The sequence below is a fragment of the Neoarius graeffei genome, chromosome 21, assembly GCF_027579695.1.
Source record: "Neoarius graeffei isolate fNeoGra1 chromosome 21, fNeoGra1.pri, whole genome shotgun sequence".
Lineage (NCBI taxonomy): Eukaryota > Metazoa > Chordata > Actinopteri > Siluriformes > Ariidae > Neoarius > Neoarius graeffei.
Genome location: NC_083589.1, coordinates 19,834,100 through 19,861,546, shown reverse-complemented (window position 1 = coordinate 19,861,546; position 27,447 = coordinate 19,834,100). Strand labels below are relative to the sequence as shown.

At 40.0% G+C, this 27,447-nt stretch overlaps 1 protein-coding gene across 3 annotated transcripts; it reads left to right on the top strand.

The window, feature by feature from the left end:
• Positions 1-1,880: 1,880 nt before the first annotated feature.
• Positions 1,881-27,447, top strand: si:ch211-51e12.7 (uncharacterized protein LOC336335 homolog). 3 transcript variants are annotated; one of them, XR_009651046.1, is made up of 8 exons: positions 1,881-1,985; positions 7,999-8,099; positions 8,184-8,333; positions 8,427-8,573; positions 15,196-15,321; positions 17,892-18,014; positions 25,715-25,765; positions 25,858-27,447. XR_009651046.1 is itself a non-coding variant. In XM_060903577.1 (6 exons), exons 2-6 carry the CDS (start codon positions 7,999-8,001, stop codon positions 15,778-15,780), a joined length of 618 nt encoding a protein of 205 aa, XP_060759560.1. In that variant the 5' UTR covers positions 1,881-1,985; the 3' UTR covers positions 15,781-16,306. The 3 variants fall into 3 exon arrangements, 2 of the variants coding, with proteins under 2 accessions (XP_060759560.1, XP_060759561.1); XM_060903577.1 differs by lacking the exons at positions 17,892-18,014; positions 25,715-25,765; positions 25,858-27,447 and adding an exon at positions 15,687-16,306; XM_060903578.1 differs by lacking the exons at positions 17,892-18,014; positions 25,715-25,765; positions 25,858-27,447 and adding an exon at positions 15,687-16,306 and having other exon boundaries at positions 1,881-1,998.

The following is a 27,447-nucleotide window of genomic DNA, read 5'->3' as shown; positions in this document are numbered from 1 at the left end:
GGCCTTTCTGTGCGGAGTTTGCATGTTCTCCCCGTGTCCGCGTGGGTTTCCTCCGGGTGCTCCGGTTTCCCCCACAGTCCAAAGACATGCAGGTTAGGTTAACTGGTGACTCTAAATTGACCGTAGGTGTGAATGTGAGTGTGAATGTGTCTATGTGTCAGCCCTGTGATGACCTGGCAACTTGTCCAGGGTGTACCCCGCCTTTCGCCCGTAGTCAGCTGGGATAGGCTCCAGCTTGCCTGCGACCCTGTAGAACAGGATAAAGCGGCTACAGATAATGAGATGAGATGAGAATATCACGACATATTACTGTCTGTAACTATCCGTCACTAAAGCGTTTTCTAAGATCATAATGTCTGATATTATTTTATTTTATTTTTTTTGCCAAGTGGGGCCGCTGCCGGGTCGGTCAACACATGGTAGGTCTATTGTTCAAATGCGTTCTACAGTCTATGGGGCTGCGTTGTGGGTGCAAGTGCCAGGACCATTTTATTTATTTACTTTCTTTATAATCTCAGTCAGATACACAAGCAAGATTAAGTCTTTACTCTGCTGTGTTTTATTATGGCCATCAATATATTGTAACCTGTGTTTGATTTGTTAATTGTTGATCCAGTTGTTGCCTTAACGCAGGGGTCTGCAATGGCTCGGGAGCCAGATGTGGCTCTTTTGGTGACTGAATCTGGCTCGCAGATTAATCAGCTCACATTGAGATCAAGAAGTACACCTCCATTTAATGAAAAAGTCAGTTAGCTGTCCGCAAAGCAAAGCCTTTTGACAAAGAACATGGTGAAAAGGGGGCGGCACGGTGATGTAGTGGTTAGTGCTGTCGCCTCACAGCAAGAAGGTCCGGGTTCGAGCCCCGTGGCCGGCGAGGGCCTTTCTGTGCGGAGTTTGCATGCTCTCCCCGTGTCCGTGTGGGTTTCCTCCGGGTGCTCCGGTTTCCCCCACAGTCCAAAGACATGCAGGTTAGGTTAACTGGTGACTCTAAATTGACCGTAGGTGTGAATGTGAGTGTGAATGGTTGTCTGTGTCTATGTGTCAGCCCTGTGATGACCTGGCGACTTGTCCAGGGTGTACCCCGCCTTTCGCCCATAGTCAGCTGGGATAGGCTCCAGCTTGCCTGCAACCCTGTAGAAGGATAAAGCGGCTAGAGATGATGAGATGAGATGGCGAAAAGGGAAAAAAGGTGACTGGTAGGCTACCGTACATTTCAACAGGAATGGACAGAGGAATTCGCCTTTGTGGGGTGAGAGGGTCCTGCTTTGTGTCCAATAGGCCTATACAATGACAAGATTGCATCGATGAAACAATGAAATAAAGCGGCACTTCGAAACACGCCAAGCTACGTTTGCGTCAAAATATTCAGCAGGGGACAGGAGGAAGACGGCATGTCAAGAGCCTCTTCATTATGAAAAAGAATATATTACACTCAAATTGTTGGTCATATTTAAAAATGCATTTTAATTGTATTCAGCGTCACTTTTTATATATGGCTCTCACGAAAATGTATTTGAAAATATTTGGCGTTCCGGGACCTCCCACTTCACAAATTAAGCACTGCTTATAATTGTGTGCTTCAGACTTTGTGGCAACAGTTTGGAGAAGAACCACACATGGGTGTGATATTCAGGTGTCCACATACTTTTGGCTAAATAGTGTATTTGGGAACCTTAGTAGGCAAACAACAATAATAATAACAACAGTAGGGTCGATAGACAAGTTTGTTTATTATTTAAAAACAAACAAACAAACAAACAAATAACCCCCCCAAAAAACCTTTCACAGAAGGAAACAGTAATATACAGCAATTCAACGATACCTTGAACGCACCACCATGTAAAAGACTATTGACGTCAGCGCCATTGCTAAGCGGTTTATAACCATTCATTGTATAATCTTTTTTTTTTTGTTTGTTTCAGGCGAAGTGTAGGCAAAACTATTCCTTCTGACTCATTTGGACGAGGTTTTTTATCCCTTACGAGGTAAATTAACGAGGTAATTAACCAACAATATGGAGACTGAGGATAGAGGAGGATATGTATGTAGCTTCTGTTAGCCAGCTAGTTAAAGTAAACAAACACATCTCCAAGTATCTGGTTACAAATGAAGAAGAAACACAGGATGAATATGGTGTTGGGTGAAAAATATTTTGGAAAACTGTGTCTGAAAAGTGTATTTCCTTCTCACTATCTGTAAACTTTATAAGATAAGACAGGGACAGTGTGGAACAGCTCTCTCTCTCTCTCTCTGAAGATTATTATTTTCTCATACAAACACATCTCAGGATAATCTGTTATTGTAGTGCTTCATTTTCGTATTTACTTAACACATTTATTAACTCAAAGTTATGGTTTTACATCCACTCCTAATCTATATCTATAGCTCCAACATCCTAAATATAATTTAATATCATTTGGAAATCCATGAAGCATGAAATAATAATAATAATAATAATAATAATAATAATTAGCTTTATTCCCTCTTGCTTTAGAGATTTATACAAAGATTAAAAGCATATAAGCAGATGAAGGGAATACATTATAGGGGGAAAAGTAAAGAAAATATTAAGAAGTAGTGCAGGGAGATATGATGGTATAATATCAACATTGTGATAAATTATGTTGCAATATGATTTTCTGAGATATCATTGACATCTCGGTATCTTTTATTTATATACAGCTCTGTGGAAAAGTCTTAGGTGCTGCAAAGAAATGCTGTAGAGCAAAACTGCCTACAGAACTAATGAATTTAAATGTTTCTGTGTTTAAAAAAATACACAAATACATAAACAGCAGTAAACAGGTATACATGAAAGAAAGTCGATATTTGGTGTGATGATCCTTTGCTTAAAAAATAGTAGTCTCAGGTAGAGTGAATGCAGTTTTATAAGGAAATGAGCTGTAGGTTTTACTGAGCATCTTACAGAACCAGCCAAAGTTCTTCTGGACACTTTGACTGTCACACTTGCTTCTTATTTTTGCAGCAAAACCCAGTAGCTTTCATTAGGTTTTGTGTCTGAAACGTGGTCTCTTACAGTATGGAATCTGCTGCTTTCTTTACTAACATACAGAAAATGTTTCTGTAACATTTAATTTTGTGCTGGAAAACTAATGTTTGGAAATCTGAAAGGGTGTTGTGCTGACTCCATAATGTAGACCTCATCATATAGAAATCTGTAAAAAAAAAAAAGGTTGTACTTTAAAAAAAAAGTGCCAAGACTTTTGCACAGTACTGTATATATGTTTTTTTTAATTAATTGAATTACAAATTGACTGAAAGCAGCTGATTTTTTACTTAATCGTTAAAATTATAAAACGTTAAACTTTTTACACATTTTTTCTTCTTTTCAGAACATATTTTTTAGCTATTTAAAAAAAATTAAACAAAATGTTTATTTTTATTAACCTTGTTTTTTGGCCATTAAAGGTAGACTGCCTTTCAGATTTTTCAAGTTTTTTTTTTCAAGTTTATTTATATTTAAGTTTATAAATTTTTCAAGTTTATTTTTTAAATTTTTATTTTTCATAAAAATAATTTTCCCTGACACCCAATTATTTTTGTTTAGTGGACCAAAAGCTACTGAATTCGAATCACAGATTTCCAATTTTATCAGGTTTAAAAAAATAATAATTTTAAATAGAACAATTAATGAATTTAGGGCCATGTGGCCCTAAATTTGCCGCTATTTTTTCTTGCTTCACCCTGACCCAATTCAAGATACTATGTCATGCATCACTTTATGGGCTTTCCCTGTTCGCACAAGACATTGTGGGATTTGAAACAAGAGAGGAAAATGGAGGACGCGAATGAAACGTGAAAGATCGACTACAGTAATGAAAGTGAGAAGTGAGAAGTTATGTTGCAAAGGAAAGGAAACACAGGACCAAACTAATAAATATCTGCGGTCAACAAGCACCTCGTGTGATCAGCTGTTCATTTAGTGACAGAATGATGTAACTGTCAGTGCATGGTCGAGGTAAACCTGTAGATGGCAGGAATGCAACACTGGATGCCAGCTACTGTAAAATCCAAAAGAAGAAGGAAAAGAAGAAGAAGCAGGTAAAGCTGCGCATGCGCACACCGGACTTCCTCTGTCTGCTTGACTGCGCAAAGCAAGCAATTTCATGCACATTATTTGCTAGGGAATCCCCTCAAATTAAATAACTTCCCAGCCACAGAATGGTCTGGGTTTTTTTTTTTTGAGATATTGCAGAAATAAACATATATCACAATGACCACATTTCAGAGGGAACTATATTTCATTGATTTTATGAAATCGAAAGGCCGTCTAGCTTTAAATGGAAATTTGCCTGATTTCTGGTTTAAAGGTTCAGGGAATCAATCAGCTGATAATTTTACAGAATGTGAGACTTAACATAAAGTAACCCCAGTGGGTTTAATATGACTCTGACTGACCTTTACGAGGTCCACACGGTCATGAAGTATACTCATGGACATTTACACACGTTCTTATTATTATATTGCCTTTCAAAAGTATTCACCCTCTTGATCTTTTGCACATTTTGTAGCATTACAACATGGAAAATTGGGATTATTAATATTGCAAAATATTTTTTTTACTGTCATCTAAAGTTTTACAATAAATAAAAGTAAAAATTTTTTGACTACATAAGTATTTACCCCTGCCTCGATACTTGTTGGTTGCAGTTACAGCTGCAGAGTTTTTGGGCTATGTCTCTGTTAGCTTTCATATTGCTTTGTTTTCCATAAGGTCTTTCTTCTTATCAGCTTTGTGAAAGTTCAGGAATGTTTCATCGGAGCTAAACTAATTTAGAAGCTTTACAGAAATGGGGGTGAATACTTATGCACTCAACAATTAACGTTGTAAAATATATCAATCCCTGGGCAGCATGGTGGTGGATTGGTTAACACAGGAAAAGGTTCTGGGTTTGAACCTCGCAGCTGACTGGCGTCTTTCTTTTTAGAGTTTGCATGTTCTCCTCACAGGTTTCTTCCAGGTTCTTCGGTTTCCTCCCACAGTGCAAAGACGTGGATTTGGTCAACTGGCTACTCTAAATTGCCCATAAATATGAATGAGAGTGTGAATGGCTGTGTGTCTCTCTGTCAGTGCGTTTACATACACATAGAGAAAATCGAATTTCTGCCGTTGCTCGACTGAAATCGAAGTTCTAAATGCCATGGAAACACCTTAGCTAGGCTGAAATTGAACCGAACTTGATTTCTCGTAATCGAGCTACACGACCTAGATTATGTGATTTTTGCCGAGCTACTTAGTGCATGTATACCCTATCGAGCTACGTAGTCGAGCTACTTACTTCAGCACTGCCCCTTCCGGAAGTGACGAGTGACGAGACCACAAGCGGGAAACACGACAGCCTCGGTCAGCATGACAACAGTAGTAGCGAGCAGCAGAAGAGGTCAGGAGGAACAAACGAAGAAGAGAAAATGGCGAGCAGAAACGTGCACTTTTGGAGCAATGAGGAGACAGAGTTCATGCTCATTCAGCTTAAGGAGTTGAATATATTAAAATTCATGGACGGGAGAAAAACGCGCAATGGAGAACACGGAACTGATAACTTTGTTTACACTCTTGAATAGCTCTTCTTCATGACGACAACCGGAAGTGTACCAACACGATGGGGCGTGTAACAGGTGTGTGGCTCAGGTGCACAATGTACCTCACACAATAGCTCAATTTCCTTGTGTGCATGTAGGATTGGATTTCTCTGGCACTCCTGCTGGGACCCTTTGCTCGATTACCGACAGCAGCTCGATTTGGATGTGCATGTAAACGTACTGTGTGTTAGCCCTGTGATAGTAGATTGGCAACCTGCCCAGTGTCACCCAACATCAGCTGGGATTGGCTCCAGCCCACCTGCAACCCACAGTGGATAAACACTTTAGAAAATGAACGAATATTGATTCCTACCATTTCTGTATTATGGGTTATTTTGTGGAGATTCATGACATAAATTCAGAATTAAGTCCATTTCAGTTCCTGGTTACACACTGGATTGTCAGAGATGTTTCTTCTGTTGGATGTGATCCATCCATCCATCCATCCATCCATCCATCCAGCTGTCCATATACTGTAGATGGGAGAAGTTTTGGCCCATCTTCTACACAAAACTACATCGGCTTATTATTTCAGCTGAATTGTCAGTGTTAAACCCTTAGCATGCGGTATAGCTTTATTTGCCTGACTAACAAAGTATTTTGGAAGCACCAAAGCCTGGGAATGGGTCATTTATCTTCCCTGCACTTTGACTGTGCTCTGTTCATTTGCTGAATTCATCCATATACAGTGGTGCTTGGAAGTTTGTGAACCCTTTAGAATTTTCTATTTCTGCATAAATATGACCTAAAACATCATCAGATTTTCACACAAGTCCTAAAAGTATATAAAGAGAACCCAGTTAAACAAATGAGACAAAAATATCATACTTGGTCATTTATTTATTGAGGAAAATGATCTAATATTACATATCTGTGAGTGGCAAAAGTATGTGAACCTCTAGGATTAGCAGTGAATTTAAAGGAGAAATTAGAGTCAGGTGTTTTCAATCAGTGGGATGACAATCAGGTGTGAGTGGGCACCCTGTTTTATTTAAAGAATAGGGATCTATCAAAGTCTGATCTTCACAACACATGTTTGTGGCATGAACAAAAGATTTCTGAGGACCTCAGAAAAAGCGTTGTTGATGCTCATCAGGCTGGAAAAGGTTACAAAACCATCTCTAAAGAGTTTGGACTCCACCAATCCACAGTCAGACAGATTGTGTACAAATGGAGGAAATTCAAGACCACTGTTACCCTCCCCAGAAGTGGTCGACCAACAAAGATCACTCCGAGAGCAAGGCGTGTAATAGTCGGCGAGGTCATAAAGAACCCCAGGATAACTTCTAAGCAACTGAAGGCTTCTTTCACATTGGCTAATGTTAATGTTCATGAGTCCACCATCAGGAGAACACTGAACAACAATGGTGTGCATGGCAGGGTTGCAAGGAGCAAGCCACTGCTTTCCAAAAAGAACATTTCTGCTCGTCTGCAGTTTGCTAAAGATCATGTGGACAAGCCAGAAGGATATTGGAAAAATGTTTTGTGGACGGATGAGACCAAAATAGAACTTTTTGGTTTAAATGAGAAGCATTATGTTTGGAGAAAGGAAAACACTGCATTCCAGCAATCCAGAACTTTATCCCATCTGTGAAACATGGTGGTGGTAGTATCATGGTTTGGGCCTGTTTTGCTGCATCTGGGCCAGGACGGCTTGCCATCATTGATGGAACAATGAATTCTGAATTATACCAGCGAATTCTAAAGGAAAATGTCAGGACATCTGTCCACGAACTGAATCTCAAGAGAAGGTGTGTCATGCAGCAAGACAACAACCCTAAGCACACAAGTCGTTCTACCAAAGAATGGTTAAAGAAGAATCAAGTTAATGTTTTGGAATGGCCAAGTCAAAATCCTGACCTTAATCCAATCGAAATGTTGTGGAAGGACCTGAAGCGAGCAGTTCATGTGAGGAAACCCACCAACATTCCAGAGTTGAAGCTGTTCTGTACGGAGGAATGGGCTAAAATTCCTCCAAGCCGGTGTGCAGGACTGATCAACAGTTACCGGAAACATTTAGTTGCAGTTATTGCTGCACAAGGGGGTCACACCAGATACTGAAAGCAAAGTTTCACATACTTTTGCCACTCACAGATATGTAATATTGGATCAGTTTCCTCAATAAATAAATGACCAAGTGTAATATTTTTGTCTCATTTGTTTAACTGGGTTCTCTTTATCTACTTTTAGGACTTGTGTGAAAATCTGATGATGTTTTATTTATGCAGAAATATAGAAAATTCTAAAGGGTTCACTAACTTTCAAGCACCACTGTAACCATTTATATTTAATGGAAAGAGTTTACAAGAAGGTTTTTGTGTAATTTCATTTATTTACTTGATTTTATCTCATAAATTATTATTGTATTGTGTATGCTTTATTTTGTCTGTTTATCAGATGGAGGATAATGCTCCGGAGCAGGTGGAAGAGTCTGCAGTTCAGACGGAGACCTCGGGGACAACAAAAGAGGTAAAGACGGATCCTGACTATAAATCAAGGTAGGTCCCATGATCATTACTTCCACTGTCATTGCCTAGCTTCCTTCCCAGTACGAGATACTGGATCTGCACATATCTCTACAGAGGCCGTGGAGTCAGGGGGCGTGGTCGAGGTGGCCAGGTGGGACGAGGAGGCCGTAGTGGACGCGGAAGGATGATGAAAGGTTTTGGCCCACAAGGTCGAGGAAGGGCAAGGAATCGTGATGGGTTCATGAATGGATTTGGACCAATTAGGTCACTCCAAAACATAGAATATTGCTGTTTCTCTTTCGTTATGCTTGTAGTCTGAGTTTTAATTTCGGATTTCACCTGCCTATTGTATTTTAGGAGGGGACTGGGTAGATCACTGCCATATTTGGATATGCGAGGCAGAAAACGAGGAAGAGGTGATGCTATTGGCATGTGTGTAGGACCACCTCCTCTTCCTCCTCCTCCACCACCACCCATGCATCTAAGGGGACCTCCGATGCACAGGTACACACCACTCTTATTTTACTAATTACATCCCCAATTCCAAAAAAGTTGGGATACTGTGTAAAACATAAATAAAAACAGAATGTGAAGACTTGCAAATTATGGGAACTCTATATTTAATTGAAAATAGTACAAAGACAACATATCAAATGTTGAAACTGAGAATTAAAAAAAAAAAAAATATATATATATATATATATATATATATATATATATATATATATATATATATATATATATGCTCATTTAGAATTTGATGCCAGCAACACGTTTCAGAAAAGTTGGGACAGGGGTATGTTTACCACTGTGTCTGTGGATGCAGGGTTCAGGTTTTCTGAAGTGTTCCTGAGCCCATACAGTGATTTCCACTACAGACATGTGTCTGTTAATCCAGTGTCTCCTGAGGGCCTGAAGATCACAGGCATCCAATGTCAGTTTTCAGCCTTGCATACAGAGATTTCTCCAGATTTTCTGAATCTTTTAATGATACTATGTAGCATAGATGATGTGATCCCCAAATTCTTTGCAATTTTACATTGAGGAACGTTATTCTTAAATTGTTGCACTATTTGCCCCCAAAGTCTTTCACAGAGCAGTGTACCCCTCCCCATCTTTACTTTGGAGAGACTCTGCTTCTCTGGGATGCTCTTTTTATACCCAATCATGTTACTGACCTGATTCTGTTTTTATTTATGTTTTACACAGTGTCCCAACTTATTTGGAATTGGGGTTGTATATCAATGCAGATAAAGTCTCATCTCATCTCATCTCATTATCTCTAGCCGCTTTATCCTTCTACAGGGTCGCAGGCAAGCTGGAGCCTATCCCAGCTGACTACGGGCGAAAGGCGGGGTACACCCTGGACAAGTCGCCAGGTCATCACAGGGCTGACACATAGACACAGACAACCATTCACACTCACATTCACACCTACGGTCAATTTAGAGTCACCAGTTAACCTAACCTGCATGTCTTTGGACTGTGGGGGAAACCGGAGCACCCGGAGGAAACCCACGCGGACACGGGGAGAACATGCAAACTCCACACAGAAAGGCCCTCGCCAGCCCCGGGGCTCAAACCCAGGACCTTCTTGCTGTGAGGCGACAGCGCTAACCACTACACCACCGTGCCGCCCTGCAGATAAAGTGTTTTTTTAATTATTATTATTATTATTATTATTAGTAGTAGTAGTTATTTATAATACTGTAGATATTTCACACCCAATGTGCACCATCAGAATGAAAAGGTGAAGTGAAGAAAATAAAGTAAAATAGCACTTGTGAAAATATCAAAAGTAAATCATAAAACATGATGAGTAACTTGTTCAAAAGAACGGATGAAGTGCAAGGTAATGCCATAGCAACCACCTAGTAACATCATAGTAACCAGCAACACCACAGTATCCACCTGGGATACCATAGCAACCAACTAGCAATACCCTAGCAACCAGTTGGTATAGCTTAACCATAGACATGTAAACATAGACGCCGCATTGAGCTGGTGGCCCCGTTGCTGGGATACGTCAGAGCGTCCGCCATATTGGATGTGGCAAATCTTCCCCGTAAACCAATGCAAGTAAATGGACTGAACTTCATAAAGCCCCTTTCTACAATAATATTTAACTCGATGCCTTTTATTCACCTATTAAGACACACACGTATATATTTGGGAAACAAACAGGCATCAAAACAACATATATAACTTTTAATGTGATGGTTATAAATAGTGTGCAAAATACCCTGTACACTGCAAACTAGCGACAGATACGCGATAGATAGCTCAGGTAAGCTAATCAGTCAGCATACCATAGCAAGCTACCAAAACCTGAGGCCACAATAACCAACCTACAAGACTGAATATGATAAATGATGGAAATAGTAGAAAAACTGGAAATAGTGAATGAAAATAAAAATTTACTATTTTATTGATTGAGTCACCACACAGACCTACTCTTGCTGAATAAAGTGAGCTGAATGACCGCCAAACTGAGTTCAGCCAGGTTCTAACGTCATACCAAAACAAAATACATCACTGATTCCTTCACATTCAGAAAGGTTAAAAACATTCATCATACGTTCAAAAACGTTCATCATAGTGTGGCACTGTATTATCTAATTCTCACTGCTTATAACTATACACCTACCCGGTGGAGATGAGCTGGGAAACTGAAGACTGAAGGAACAGCTCCCTCTCTGATCCTGACTGTCTGACCTGTTCTGTCAAAATCCTCCGTTCTGAAGTGTTCACTGCAGAGCATGGATGACGGAGTAGCAGAAAACCCTTCCCGTCGCACAGCTGTCTCCCACTGCTTTTTCATGTCTTTATTTTTGGGAAACCTACATAGTATGTGAAAAGTTAGCTAAGCAACTAACAACAATTAGCGTAGTTACGAAGGAAATACTTCGTTGTTTGGAGACAGGTTTCACTGAGCGGCTATTATGCGTGAGACTTCATATTAGCCACAAAGTCAGAAAAATCTGTTCGTAAAATTACGTTATAATGACCAAATACAATGAAAAGTATTTTTCCAGTCTCACCTGTGAAAGGTAATCCCATGTGATCTCATTTGGATGGTAAACCTGTTGGTACAGTTAAACGCAGCACATGAATGAGGCATCTTTATTCTCGGCTACTGTCTAGACCAGGGGTCACCAAACTTTTTTCTCTGGGGGCCACATTGTCGTTCCTGACTGTGATGGGGGGCCGGGGTTGGGTCAGCTATATAACATAGAATTGTATGACCCAGACAAATATGACCACCAGCAGGCCTCATTGTGTAGTAGAGATTACTATCCTGGCACAGCCATCCCCACTACTATATCCCCACTACTATATCAACACTCGATTCCTGGCACATATTTGTTTATCTTTACTAGTGGTTTGCAAAAGTAATAATCGAGTCTTCACACTTTGTTTTAATTTGAAATACCACAGATATTCCATTTATTTATTTTCTAATAAAAATAACATCAAAGCTATCAAAGTAAGAAACATCTGCCTAGTTGAGGTGATTGACACTGGCAAAGGTGAGTGGAAAATTATAAATTGTAGGTAGGCCTGTTGATATTATTAATAATATTAATAATAATTGTGTGCAGCACTTAATAAAGGTCAAATAAATAGGCCTATAAAATAAATACATTAAAAAACCAGTGAAATTATAATATGATCAATAGATCACAGCAGTTGTGCTGTGTCCTGCACGTCATTGCTCTCATCCATGGCCAAAGCAAAAAACTCGAATTCTGACGCTTTCTCATTCAGCTGGTCATACACGTTGTCCCCCAAATCTTCGGTTCGCCTGGTCATAGTACAACCCCTAGCAAAAAATATGGAATCACTACTCTTGGAGGATGTTCATTCAGCTGTTTTACTTTGTAGCAAAAAAAACAAATCAGAGACATGACACAAAATTGTTTTATTTAACAGCTGAACATTCTGGCTTTGTAAAATCTCATCTCATCTCATTATCTCTAGCCGCTTTGTCCTTCTACAGGGTCGCAGGCAAGCTGGAGCCTATCCCAGCTGACTACGGGCGAAAGGCGGGGTACACCCTGGACAAGTCGCCAGGTCATCACAGGGCTGACACATAGACACAGACAACCATTCACACTCACATTCACACCTACGGTCAATTTAGAGTCACCAGTTAACCTAACCTGCATGTCTTTGGACTGTGGGGGAAACCGGAGCACCCGGAGGAAACCCACGCGGACACGGGGAAAACATGCAAACTCCACACAGAAAGGCCCTCGCCGGCCCCGGGGCTCGAACCCAGGACCTTCTTGCTGTGAGGCGACAGCGCTAACCACTACACCACCGTGCCGCCCGCTTTGTAAAATATACCTCAAAAAATTATATGAAATTGTTGTAATTAATGGCACATTTTTTTAAAGATCAAGTAGAAGAAAAAATTATGGAATCACTCAATGATGAGAAAAAAATTATGGAATCAATCTATAACTTGCATTTCTAAAACAAATATCTGCACAAGCCTAAATGTGCAAATTAGTCTGCAGTTAAGAGACTGCTTGTAGACCTGAATGAGCTGTTGCACCTGGCTGATTGACAGAAAACATGGCCCCAACAAGAGAGCTGTCAGTTGAAACAATGGGAAGGATTATAAAACTCCTTAAAGAAGGTAATTCAACATGGAGTGTGGTAAAAGATGTTGGTTGTTTCCAGTCAGCTGTGTCTAAAATCTGGAGCAAGTACAAACAAAATGGGAAGGTTGTAAAAGGGAAACATGCATCAAAGCGTCAGGACAGGAAACTCAAAGCAAGATGCCTTGAAAATAGACAATGCACAAGAAAAGAAATGAAAAACAAACGGGCAGAAACAGGAGTCAATGTTTGTGACCAAAATTTAAGAAATCGGCTGAAGGAAATGGGATTTACATGCAGAAAAGCCAAACGTTAACCATCATTAACACCTAAACAGAAGAAAACAAGGTTACAAAGGGGTTAAAGAGAAGGAGTCGTGGACTGTGGGTGATTGGATGAAAGTTATATTCAGTGATGAATCATGAATCTGCATTGGCCAAGGAGATGATCCTGGAACTTTTGTTTGGTGCTGTTCCAATGAAACATATAAAGATGACTGCCTGAAGAAAACAAGCAAATTTCCACAGTCATTGATGATATGGGGTTGGATGTCAGGTAAAGGACCTGGGCAGATGGCAGTCATTACCTCTACAAATGCACAGGTGTACATTGAAATTTTGGACACTTTTCTCATTCCATCAATCAAAAGTACTTTTAGTGGTAATGAAGTCATTTTTCAGGATGATAATGCATCTTGCTACAGAGCAAAGAGCATTAAAACTCTTCTTCAGGAAAGGCAGATCAACTCAATGGCATGGCCAGCAAACAGTCTGGATCTCAATCCAATTGAAAATATATGGTGGAAATTGGAAAAAAAAAAAGTCCATGACAAGGCTCCATCCTGCAAAGCTGATCTGTCAACTCTTATACGAGAAAGTTGGAACCTGACTGATAAAGAATATTGTTTTTCATTAGTGAAGTACATGCCTCAAAGAATTCAAGCTGTCATAAAAGCCAGAGGAGGTACAGCAAAGTACTAATTGTGATTTTTTTTATTTATGATTCCATAATTTTTTCCTCATCATTGAGTGATTCCATAATTTTTTCTTCTACTTGATCTTGAAAAAAATGTGCCATTAATTACAAAAAATTAATTTAATTTTTTGAGGTATATTTTACAAAGCCAGAATGTTCAGCTGTTAAATTAAATAATTTTGTGTCATATCTGTGATTTTTTTTTTTTTTTTTTTGTGCTACAAAGTAAAACAGCTGAATTAACATCCTCCAGGAGTAGTGATTCCATATTTTTTGCCAGGGGTTGTAGGTGCGGAGAGACTCGCCACGTTGAGCGCATCCTTCTTGTCGGGACACACCTCCTCAGCCACAGCAAGCATGCATACTTTAACAAAGTCCCCATCAGTAAACGGCTTTCCATGGGTAGCTAGTAGGTGAGCTACCTTATAGCTAGCTCGGACAGCAGCCTGGTTGATCTGGGTTTGGCGAAGGAATACATTCTGTTGTGCAGCCAGTCCGCATTTCATCCTCCGAACCCTGTCTTCTCTTGTTTGCCCTCGCAAACTAGCATACTCTTTGTGGCGGGTTTCGTAGTGACGACGCAGATTATATTCTTTGAAAACCGACACACTTTCTTTACATACAAGACAAACTGCACGGTCCTTACACTGAACGAAAAAATAATCGGTGGTCCACTGTTCTTTAAAAACTCTGCACTCTCTGTCAGCTTTTCGCTGACCGCTAGCCATTTTGCTGTCCTGAACACTGACAGTTCTCTGCGCATGTGCTGCCTGTCACTGCTTGATCGCGAGCATATGACGAAAATTCGGAAAATATGAATAGTTCATTTTATAACTAAATATCAATTTTAATTGATAAAATCAACAAAATACAAGATGCAGACATGTTATTATTTGCCAAAAAGCAATTTAAAAAAATAGGCCATGACCACTTTTGGGGATTGCCTCATAGGGCCGGTTCAAGTGGTGGGGGCAGAGGGGCTGGGGGGCCGGTCAAAGAGGGGTGGCGGGCCGTAGTTGGCCCGCGGGCCGTAGTTTGATGGCCCCTGGTCTAGACGCTATACCAGAGACGGTTGAAGAATCTCCACTTTGCCACATCCAATATGGCGGCGAGGATGCCGTATGATTCTACGCAGAAGGTGGCGTCTGGTTTATGTGTCTCTGTAGCTTAACCACCACCTAACAAACACTAGCAGCCATGGGGAACATCCTAGCAACGAAGAGGAATAATATGAAAGAGACTACTTAGCAACACCCTAGCAACCAGTTGGCGTTGCATAGCAATCACCTAGCAACATCCTAACAACAATCTGGTATATCATAGCAAGCACCATACCAGCACCCTAGCAACCAAATGAAATGTCAAGCAATATCCTAGCAACCATCTGGGACAGCATAGCAGTAGTTAATGCAGGTGCATGGAAGTCTTCCAGTAAGCGGAGCCTCTTTGAAAAAAACAAACAAAAAAACTTAACAAGTGAGACAAATCTGCAGCACTGTGATGTGAAGTGCAGTTCTGGAGAATGGAGAACTCTTGTCTTATAGGTATGGTCCACCTCCACCACTTCCACCACCTCCACCTGGGCATCCTCCTTTCAGAGGGTTTCCTCTGCGCCCAAGAGGACGGGGCTTGATGCTCTCCGGTTCCCATCGCCACTTCCACCCCAGAGGGTAAGGTCATTCTTTCCTTTTCATCCCTTGGTTCCATCTTTTACCCTCTTTCCTTTCTTGCCCTTTCACAATCCTTTGGCTCCACGTCTTTCTCAACTTAACGTTTTCATGTGCTCCAAAATTTTTTGCCGTAGTTTAATGTCATCTAAAGTGAACTGCTTTCGATGCAATTAGAGCAACACATGAAACTGTTCTAGCTGCCATGGATAGTAATGCATGAATCCATATTTTGCTTTTGTAATAAATGTTTTTTACTATTTTGATGAATACATTGGTTCAGAAGGAGAAATTGGATTTTGTGGCGGGGCCCTTTTCTGTCACCTAGCACAAAGAAACCAAATGTATAATTTTATCCTTTCATGCAGCTACCACAATGGACCCCCTCTTCTTCCTCCTCCCCATCTGCCTCCAGGCAGAGGTCAGCGCTGGCCGGGGCCCCCTGCTGGCTGGCGGTTTTAAAGCAGCCCAGACTTATTGAAAAAAATATATATTTCTGATTCTTACCGCCAGGGTGTAACCAGTGACTACTAGTAACTCATACTCTAATAGATACTCCAGTCCCTGATCAACACACTTCCTCCATTTTCTTCAGTGTATTTAGAAAGAATCCCAAAAGCACAATCATTCCCTGTTCTCTGATAAACCTGAGAAGTATCTTATGTTTAAGTTTTTATTGTCTGCAAAGAGAAGCTCATTCTGTCCCCATTAATCAGCATTTAGTTTGCGTGGTGCTAACCCTGTAAGCCTTAATCGACTTTTTTTAATGACACGTAAAGAATGAAAAGTACATTTGAACGAATGAGAGAGAAACAAATTAGCCCGAATGTAAAAGTAGCTTCTTTTTTCAAGACTCCTTGGGCCTCACGGACTTTCACTTTTGTTCAATGTTTAGTTTCTTTTAGCTCTGATTATTCAGTATTTACAAGCTGATACAGCTCTAGTTGTATAGAATTTTATATAAACAAATAAAGACCTTATTCTGTATGTGAAGTGTTTATGATTCAAAAGTGACACTTTATTTAATAAATGTGCAGCTATTTAACGTAAAAGTGAAAATTTTGCTGTTGAAATCTTTTCATATTTGTGTTCAGCAGTGACAGCAGTGACTAATTTGACAATTATACAAAGACATGGCTTAATGTTAGGATAGCACTGTGTCTAATGTTAAAATGTTCTCTTTATGACCATCCTTTTACACACTGTAACTGACTTCTGTGGATTTGTGAAAATTGTGTAAACTGGTTAAACGTTAACAGCTTTGGACATAGTCAAAATAAAGTTAAAACAAACTCACTCCTTCTTTTTTTTTATACTGTTAATTTAAACACAGTACATGAACGTCTATTTAAACCATGTAATAAACCGCATGAACCAAAATGGACACTGATGGGTGGAAGAATCCATGTATTTCCCCAATTTTTTGTATTTGTAAAATAATATTATTTCATTGCACGTGAGACTTACTTGAGATCAGTGAAATATTTTAAGGTGTCTCATAACATAACATTGAACTAAACTGCTTTGGGGAAGTTATCATCTTAAGATAGTGTGAAATTAAAAATAAAAAAGCAGAAAGCACAGTGAAGAAATAATTAAATGAATGAGACGAGCACTTCTGAAAGCTGAAACGCTTAAACTTGGCCCACTACTGAAAATAGGAGTCCCTAATGTACAGTATTTCTCTCTCTCTCTTTCTTTTTTCCAATTGTTGATTTCATTAAAACAGAACAGAAGGTCAGTTCAGAGAAAAATGGGGGTGTGCATGTTATAAGAAATACTCAATCTGTGGTTTAAACCTTTTGTTTCATTCTTTTTTTTTATTTTATTTTTTTAAAAATTGGGTACACTTAAAGCCTGCTGAAGTGCATGAGAATGTATACAAAGGTGCAATATCTTTGGTGATGGAAACCACCAAAGGAACAAGCACTTCATTTGGTTCAGCTAGACAGGGCTTGTGTTCCAAGGAAAGAAGATAATGCACAAAAGAAAATGTCACAAATTTGGAAACGTATACTTATTTTTTTTAATTGATGGTGACAAATTGATCTTCCTTATTGCTCTGTAAGAAAGACTGCTTATAGGAGCATTTATATTATTTTATGTAAATTAAAAAGCTTTGCTTTTAGCATTGTTTCACAAATAGCAAGTATATTTAATGTATACGATACAAATATATTTACAGAAATAACAAAATTGTGAAAATGCAGCATTTTTTTTCTACTACAGGTAAAACATGATGTCATGTACTGATCCAGCTGCACACTTAACTAATACTATGTGAATGATGCACTCTTGGTAATTCTTTTTTTTTTTTGCAGATAATAGCTAAAATTATATATAGAAATACTTTTATACGAAGAAATACAGTGTGATCTCCATGATGGTAAGACGTATACTAAATATCCGCAGATGGCCAAGTGTGTGACAGGTGTTGCACCTTTCTTCAGTTCTGTCACTTGCCTCCACTCTTGTTTCCTCTGAGAGTCAAGTGCTTTCACTTCTGCTAGCTTTGCTGCTTCTGCTCACCTGTGTGCTGTTGATGCTGGACTGACTGTTGTTGTCTCCTGAAGGGGGACTTAGTCACCCTTTCGGAAGGCACGGGGACATGGCGGCAGGACACTACACCCCGCTCTCTCCCTCTGCCCCAGTGATGTGCAGTGACTCGCTCCCTATCCCCTTCCCCAATAACCAAGGTGAGTTGTCTTTTGTGTCCAACAATCTCTACTACCCTACCCAGGTCTTTTTTTGCACACAAGCACAGTGAGACAGACACATTAGTTACTTCACAACCTTGCGTGCACACACACACACACACACACACACACGATAAAGTAAGAAAAGGATATACTCAATGAAAAGCACAAGGGCTTGATGTAAACCAACTGAACTTCACAAGATTTTACTTTGTAACTATAAAAATTAATTTGGCAGATGCTTTTTTCATAATAATAATAATAACAACAACATCAGTGACTTGTTTGAGCCTGGATTTTGTACTGGCACAGAACCACCACTTTACCAAGAAGTGCAACGTGATTCTTTGAACTGTTTTTCCATTTACCATTCATGCACAAATACATTGAATACCAAACAGACACATTAGATGGAGGTTGATTGTATGGGTAGTTCTGTGCTTTATAAGTTACCATAATACAGCTATTGCCATGTGCTCTTTTCTTCTTGCACTTACTCCAATCAGCTATAACATTAAAACCACTGACAGGTGAAGTAAATAACACTGATTATCTCATTACAATGACACCTGTCAAGATGAGGGATATATTACACAGCAAGAGAACAGTCAGTTCTTGAAGTTGATGTGTTGGAAGCAGGAAAAATGGGCAAGCGTAAGGATCTGAGTGACTTTGACAAGGGCCAAATTGTGATGGCTAAATGACTGGGTCTGAGCATCTCCAAAATGGCACATCTTGTGGGGTGTTCCCGGTATGCAGTGGTTAGTACCTACCAAAAGTGGTCTAAGGAAGGACAACCAGTGAACCGGCAACAGGGTCGCAGCCAAGGCTCGTTGATTCGCATGGGGCACTAAGGCTTGCCCATATGGTCCAATGCCACAGAAGAGCTACTGTAACACAAACTGCTGAAAAAGTTAATGCTGGCTAAAACAGAAAGGTGTCAGCATTAAAGTTTTCAGCAGTTTGTGACACTGTGGTCCTGGAGAAACGTTGTTTCATTTTAACTGTGTACTGTACCAACTGTGTATGGTTGAAATGACAAAAAGGAGCCTTGACCTTGAGTTTGTGCTACAGTAGCTCTTCTGTGGGATTGGACCATATGGGCTAGCCTTCATGGCCTATGCAAATCAATGAGCCTTCGACACCCATGACTCTGTTGCCGGTTCACCGGTTGTCCTTCCTTGGACCACTTTTGGTAGGTACTAACCACTGCATACCAGGAACACCCCACAAGATGTGCCATTTTGGAGATGCTCAGACCCAGTCATCCAGCCATCACAATTTGGCCCTTGTCAAAGTCACTCAGATCCTTCTGCTTGCCCATTTTTCCTGCTTCCAACACATCAGCTTCAAGAACTGACTGTTATCTTACTGCCTAATATAGCCTACCCCTTGACAGGTGCCATTATAATGAGATAATCAATGTAATTAACTTCACCTGTCAGTGATCATAATGGCTGATCGGTGTAATTGCAGGCATGAGACCCAGGCATTGAGCTCAGTTACTCCTCAATTTTTGCATGTGGACACAAGGTTAAGTCCTGAAAGAACCACGAAGTGCCATTATTTCATGTTATCCAAAAAAAAAAAAAAAATCTGGAGTCACTAAATGTAATTTGTCAAATGAAACACTTGAGATTTACAGCTAAAGGTTAAGGCACAGCGTTTGCAGGTTAAATTAGTCTATATTATGAAAATGTACATTTCCATGGCTGACCTGGCGACTTGTCCAGGGTGTACCCCGCCTTTCGCCTGTAGTCAGCTGGGATAGGCTCCAGCTTGCCTGCAACCCTGTAGAAGGATAAAGCGGCTAGAGATAATGAGACATTTCCATGATGATGAGACATTTCCATGGCATTGATATTTTATCTACGTCATGCGAGTCATTCATTTGAATAGCACTGAGATTGGGCCATGGCTGAAATGAACAGAGCAAGAGAGTGTACAGCACATGATGCATTCGAACAACTCACTATGACTGGGCAGCCAATCAGAATACAGCATGAACAGGGTATGTCCCAACTGCATACTAACCTTCTAAGCAGAAGGCTGTATGAAATAACAGCTAGCTGGTGGTGCACTATTTTGGAATATTATTTAGTCAAGAGTGGGAAATACATGAGTAATCATAGTACAATGATACTATAAGTAAGTATTATGTAGTTGTATTTATACAGTGCACAGCGTAAATGAGTACACCCCCTTTGAAAAGTAACATTTTAAACAATATCTCAATGAACACAATTTCCATAATGTTGACAAGACAAAGTTTAATATAACATCTGTTTAACTTATAACATGAAAGTAAGGTTAATAATATAACTTAGATTACACATTTTTTCAGTTTTACTCAAATTAAGGTGGTGCAAAAATGAGTACACCCCACAACAAAAACTACTACATCTAGTACTTTGTATGGCCGCCATGATTTTTAATGATGGCATCAAGTCTTCTAGGCATGGAATGAACAAGTTGGTGACATTTTGCAACATCAATCTTTTTCCATTCTTCAACAATGACCTCTTTTAGTGACTGGATGCTGGATGGAGAGTGATGCTCAACATGTCTCTTCAGAATTCCCCAAAGAAAATAATTTATTTACACTACAAAGGTGAAGGCTACAAGAAGATCAGCAAAGCTTTACTTATCAGTCAGAATACTGTAGCAAAAGTGGTACAAAAATTTAAGAAAGATGGAGCTGCAACCATCTCACAGAGATGTCCAGGTCGTCCACGGAAGTTAAAGGAACAGTCCACCGTATTTCCATAATGAAATATGCTCTTATCTGAATTGAGACGAGCTGCTCCGTACCTATCCGAGCTTTGCGCGACCTCCCAGTCAGTCAGACGCAGTCAGACGCGCTGTCACTCCTGTTAGCAATGTAGCTAGGCTCAGTATGGCCAACGGTATTTTTTTGGGGCTGTAGTTAGATGCGACCAAACTGTTCCGCGTTTTTCCTGTTTACATAGGTTTATATGACCAGTGATATGAAACAAGTTCAGTTACACAAATTGAAACGTAGCGATTTTCTATGATATGGAAAGTCCGCACTATAATGACAGGCGTACTAACACCTTCTGCGCGCTTCGGCAGCGCATTGATACGGAGCTCAGATATCAATGCGCTGCCGAAGCGCGCAGAAGGTGTTAGTACGCCTGTCATTATAGTGCGGACTTTCCATAGCATAGAAAATCGCTACGTTTCAATTTGTGTAACTGAACTTGTTTCATATCACTGGTCATATAAACCTATGTAAACAGGAAAAACGCGGAAGAGTTTGGTCGCATCTAACTACAGCCCCAAAAAATACCGTTGGCCATACTGAGCCTAGCTACATTGCTAACAGGAGTGACAGCGTGTCTGACTGCGTCTGACTGACTGGGAGGTCGCGCAAAGCTCGGATAGGTACGGAGCAGCTCGTCTCAATTCAGATAAGAGCATATTTCATTATGGAAATACGGTGGACTGTTCCTTTAACACCTCGAAAGGAGCGTTTTCTGATGAGAAGGGTTGAAGAAAATCGGCATGCAAGTTCACTGCAGTTATCTAAAGAAGTAGAAAGCCAAACTGGGGTGACTATTTCCCGTGACACAATACGGCGTACACTGCAGAGGAATGGCATGCATGGATGCCGTCCATGAAAGAAGCCTCTCCTAAAGCCCAGGCACAAAAAAGCCGCCTAGAGTTTGCCAGGGCCCATGCTGACAAAGATGAAGACTACTAGGACTCTATACTCTGGACTGATGAGACCAAGATAAATGTTTTTGGAACTGATGGCTTCAAAACTGTATGGTGTCGCAAAGGTGAGGAATACAAAGAAAAATGCATAGTGCCTACAGTGAAACATGGTGGTGGCAGTGTCCTTATGTGGGGCTGCATGAGTGCTGCTGGTGTTGGGGAGCTGCATTTCATTGATGGCATCATGAATTCACAGATGTATTGCTCTATACTGAAAGAGAAGATGCTACCATCACTCTGTGCCCTTGGTCGTTGTGCACTTTTCCAACATGACTAAACACACATCTAAAGCCTAGGTCACAACCGGACGTACGATTTTTTGGCCGTGCGATTTTTGGCGTTTCCCAAATCACTGCGTTTTTTTTGTTTGTGGAGAAAGACTCACATTGGCCATAAATTTGTCTTGCAACCTGAAAAAAACGTAAGCGCCCATAGAGTTTGTTTGACATGACAAAGAACCTCTGCGGCCAGTCTACGGCTCGAAAATCAGCACGTCACACGCGCACCCTCCATGCGTTACTTGCGTTTTTTGCACGTAGACCGGCCGTAGGAGCACGTATGGCCGGTTGTGACCGAGGCTTAAGGCCACTGTTGGATTTCTGAAGAAGAACAGGGTGAAAGTGATTCAGTGGCCAAGTATGTCTCCTGATCTGAACCCAATCGAACACCTATGGGGAATTCTGAAGAGACAAGTTGAGCATCACTCTCCATCCAGCATCCAACACTAAAAGAGGTCATTGTTGAAGAATGGAAAAAGATTGATGTTGCAAAATGTCGCCAACTTGTTCATTCCATGCCTAGAAGACTTGGTGCTGTCATTAAAAATCATGGAGGCCATACAAAGTACTAGATGTAGTAGTTTTTGTTGTGGGGTGTACTCATTTTTGCACCACCCTAATTTGAGTAAAACTGAAAAAATGTGTAATCTAAGTTATATTATTAACCTTACTTTCACATTATAAGTTAAACAGATGTTATATTAAACTTTGCCTTGTCAACATTTTGGAAATTGTGTTCATTGAGATATTGTTTAAAATGTTACTTTTCAAAGGCGGTGTACTCATTTACGCTGAGCACTGTACTTGAGTATGAATTGAATATTTGCACACTTTATTACATTTCCACAAAAACATACTTTATTGCTTTTTGGATTTTTATTTAGAACTGCAAAGTACTTATGAGTTGAACTTGCCACAGTGGAGTAAACAATGACTCATATTTTACCTCCCTAAAAGTAATGAACTCCATCTGATTTAGAAACGAGGTAAGTTTCACTAAACTGCTGACATTAACTGAGCTTGTTTGCTTTGCTAATGCCATGTTAGATGACATTTAAGTAGCTAATGTTATTAGCTAGGCAGTAAGTCCAGATTTTAGCTACTGGTAAATATGGTGAACTTACAGAGATTGAATGTTTTCAGGCAAAACAGTTTATAATAAAGAAAATTCAAATAAAAACATGACAAACAACTTTTATTAAGGTAAACATTTTACTTTTTAATAATGAAAACATTTAAGAGTAAAAACTTTTTACTTGCATACTACACTTGACTGAATTTTTCAGATAGATACTTCCAGTTTTAATTTAATACAGTTCTGATACATTATTTATACTTAACAATTATTTGCCAAAGGTGAAGTGAATGTTATTCACCAATATTCATGGAGCCTGAGGTGGATAATTGTATAAATACACAGATGATTATTTTAAAACCTTGTATTAAAAATTATTTCACTTCAAAAGTGGAAGGAAAATGTAATAATGGCACAGCGCAGACTTGTCACTTATCTCTGCTGAGTCACATAAAATACTTTGTTTTGAAATAGATAGAATAAATCACAATTCCACCTTACCTTTGAATACTTTTAGACCAAACTTCGGGGCATCTTTATTGCTTTTAGGAACAGCATTTTCTTTCATCATTTGTAATTCTTCCTCACTTACGGTGACGAAGCAATTGGCCGCCATTCAGAAATAGTCTGAATCTCTCAACCAATTAGCACACACGATTTCCTATAATCACCTGTGTATTTATACTAATTTCACTTATTTCTCAGTCCTTTCTTCACCCCTGTATTTAGTACACTAATGTGCGATTTGGGGTGATTTACTTACTTACTTAGTCCTCTTCGTCCCAGGCGGGACATAAGGCATCAACAAGGCATCTCCATTTGTTCCTGTCATTTGCAGCATGTTGTGCCTCACCCCATGAGAGCCCCATCTCCTTTGGGGTGATGTGTACATCTATAGTGAAATATGAATATAGTGAAATATCAGATTCCACTCCCATCAGCCAAGAACAAGAATCTGAGGCTACAGTGAGCACAAGATCAACCAAACTAGACAGGAGAAGATTGGAAAAAACATTGCTCTTCTGCCTCAAGGTTCTACCTGTTGTGCATTCTGAGATGCTTTTCTGCTCATCACGGTTGTAAAAGGTGGTTATTTGAGTTACTATAGACTTCCTTTTAGTTTCCTTTTTTTGCACTATTCTGTGTAAACTTTTGGAATTATTGTACTCGATCCAACCCATCTGGCACCAAGAACCATCATGGCCGTGGTCACTAGGATCACTCTTTGCCCTGCAGTACAAAAGAATAATTGCGTAATAGTGAATTACATGCTAATACAAGCACTCATCATCTTTGAACTCAGTGTTTTGTGACTGAGTTTTGTCTTTGGGCTACACAAACAACTTGACCAAATTTATTCGCACCCACTATTAGGAGCCTCTTCTTGTCCAAGGTCAGTAGGTTGTGCACCTGGACGAATGTAACAGATCATCAGTATTTGACTGTCTGTGATTCGTGTCTAGTCAGAACACAGCACTGATGCTCACACGTTGCAGGATGACTAGTGTAAAGTGCACATCTGTGTACGACAAGTGTGATGCAACACTGAGATGCAGCTACTGGCCTGCAAAATCAACAGATCACCAGAGCCTGTAAAAGGTGTGAGGGTGGACAGAGGGGTTTTGCTTTCCTCAATCTCCACAGGAAGTGAAGATGCTGCTTGGATTTCTTGAGAGATTAAGGGTCCATCATAACGTTCACTCCAAGGAGTGGCATGAACAAGGAGTTGGAGCTTTTGATGCTCTCAAAAGCTTGGAGAGAACCTGGGAATTGGGAATGGTATGGAAACTTGTTAAGAAGACAGGGAAACTTGGGATATATGAATTGCACATTTTTGAGGCACTTTTTTACTGATTTGGGGTTAGCTCAGAAACTCTGTGTAATTTCACTTGAGTGGAACTCACTTGCATTGTATGCAGATTGCAGCCATGGCCCAATAACAGTGAAGACAGAACGTCATCTTTAACTTTTATGGAGGCCCCAGAACAAAATACTGCTGCATTCAACTATGTCGTAATACCTGACCTCCAACCAGGAAAAAACCAAAGAAAACACCCCCTTGACTCTGAAGTCATACTCAGGAACTCGGGACAGTTTCCACAACGCTTCATGGCGTTCCTCCAAGTTCAGTTCAAGTGACGTCAAAACAACATGGTTCTTAAATATGCTCAAATGGCTCCCATCATTAGTAGTAAACCTCAATAGCATTAATTCCCTTTAAATGAGTTTATACAAGTAGTTGCTTTGGATCAATCAGCATACAGACATTCACTTGCCAAATCTATAACACTGACTAGAAAACATACTTCATTCATCGTGGTTAGTTAGCTAGCTTGTTGTTAGCAAAAGTTGAACGTAGAGGCATCCATGATTTTCCCTCCACTTTATAACTCGAATGCACAGATTTTGAAAACAACGTAATTTCGAGCTCCAACTTCTCATTACCGATTTAAGTCGAATACAGCATACGTGCACAGAAATTGAATGTTAAAAATTAAGTTAAAAATGCTTACCATTGTGAATGACTGCTTCTACCATCGGAGGACGTAGTGCCTTTCATGTGTGTTGGGTTTGTATTTGATGTCTTTTTTTTCTTTTGCACACTTTAGCCAAGCCATCAACTTTATAGTAAGGAAGTTTTTCAGGAGTCTCCAGTGATGGTGAGTGACTCACATACAACTTTCATGGATATGCTTGTAAAGACACCTGTATATTGTAGATACACGCTATTAATGTGTGCTCATGTCACCAGTGGCAGCTCGTCTACAGACCCCTTGTGCGTGACCTATGCATCATGTGATAATTTCTACTGGGGGACAACCAGACACCATCTTTCCTGTAAGCAAGGCTTAATCTGTCTTAAATATGGTTCATTTTTGTGTTGTTTTTGGTTGTTCCGATGATTCAAATAGAGAAAAAGATTAAAGATTTTACCATCTCCCTGGAATTTTGTCTTGAACTTCTGATTGTGGCTTACGAACTTGACTTGGGCATTTCTTTAGAAAGGAAATATCACTGATCTGGGAGTGGGAGATTTTCTTTTTCACAGCGGTAGAAAGAACCCAGTGCACTTTTTTATTCAGTACATTTCAGGCATTTAGTGGATGCTCTTATCCAGAGTGATGTACAATGTATCCAGAGCAGTTAGGTGCCTTGCTCAAGGGTACTTCAGCCATTCCTGCTGGTCCAGGGAATCAAACTGGCAACCTTTTGGTCCCAGAGCTGGTTCTCTAACCATTAGGCCATGGCTTCCCACTGTATTCACTGTAACTGTCAGTGAATCCCTTTGTTTCACTCCAGTTTCAAGCCCACAACAACGATGCTATGTGAGAACAGCTCTCTCCAAGGTATGCCATACAGCCGCAGTGTGCGGCTACAATCTTGCCATGTTCTTCACTGACAATCCACGGAGTTAAAGGTTTTTCGGTCATTCTTTGCAAGAGATTAACCTGGAATAGAATATAGGTTGTATTCAGTCACATGACTTTTGCTTGCGAGTTTACTTCCGGTGCATGAAGTGGTGGTCAGGCAAACCGATTTGGCTGCCATTATGCAGAGCTAGTGAAACCATCTTCGACTATTTTCACAGTTTAGATGCCAATGCACAGTCAAAATACCTTCAGAAAGTTGCTCTTTGTGACGGGATAGATCCTTACACACTAGTAAAGAAGGATTTCTCTGATGATTTGAAAAAATTATCCATGCATTGAGTTCCCCGACATCTCAAACTACTTGGTACTGCAGACCTAGTTCTACACGATCAAACAGATGAAAACCTGGAAGAGCATGGAGGCGTACAACTTTTTACATGTGGCTAGATTAAAGATCTGGGGATCAGGATACTACAAGATAAATCCTGTATCATTTTTGCCCAGGTAAGTAGAAATTTTTGGTCTTTTCATACGTGTCTTTGCGGTGGTAGCTAGGACACTACAAGATTTAGTATTGGGTGTAAACACACCACAGCCACTCGATTCTCAATCCTCCCTGCTCTTCTCTTCCAGCAAACGATAAGGTTTTTTTTTTTAATTAAAACAGAGAAAATGCAGTGAGAAGGTACATTCCAACATCTATGTAGGTAATGCTAGGCCACAAAATCTACATCGTCGCTCCAATCGTTTCGAGGAATTTTGTATGGATCATAACCACTAATAAACTCTAATTTCTATGTATATCTATCCTTTGCTTCTTTCTGACTAAGATTATCCAAGTAATCCAGTAGTAAAGCTTTTTTAGCTGTCATTTTCTTTGAACTACAGACATCTGACATCTTCAGTATCGCTTGTCCCCCAGGACAAGGGTAGCAATGGTTGCTAACCTAATAAGTGTGATGTCAGTGCAA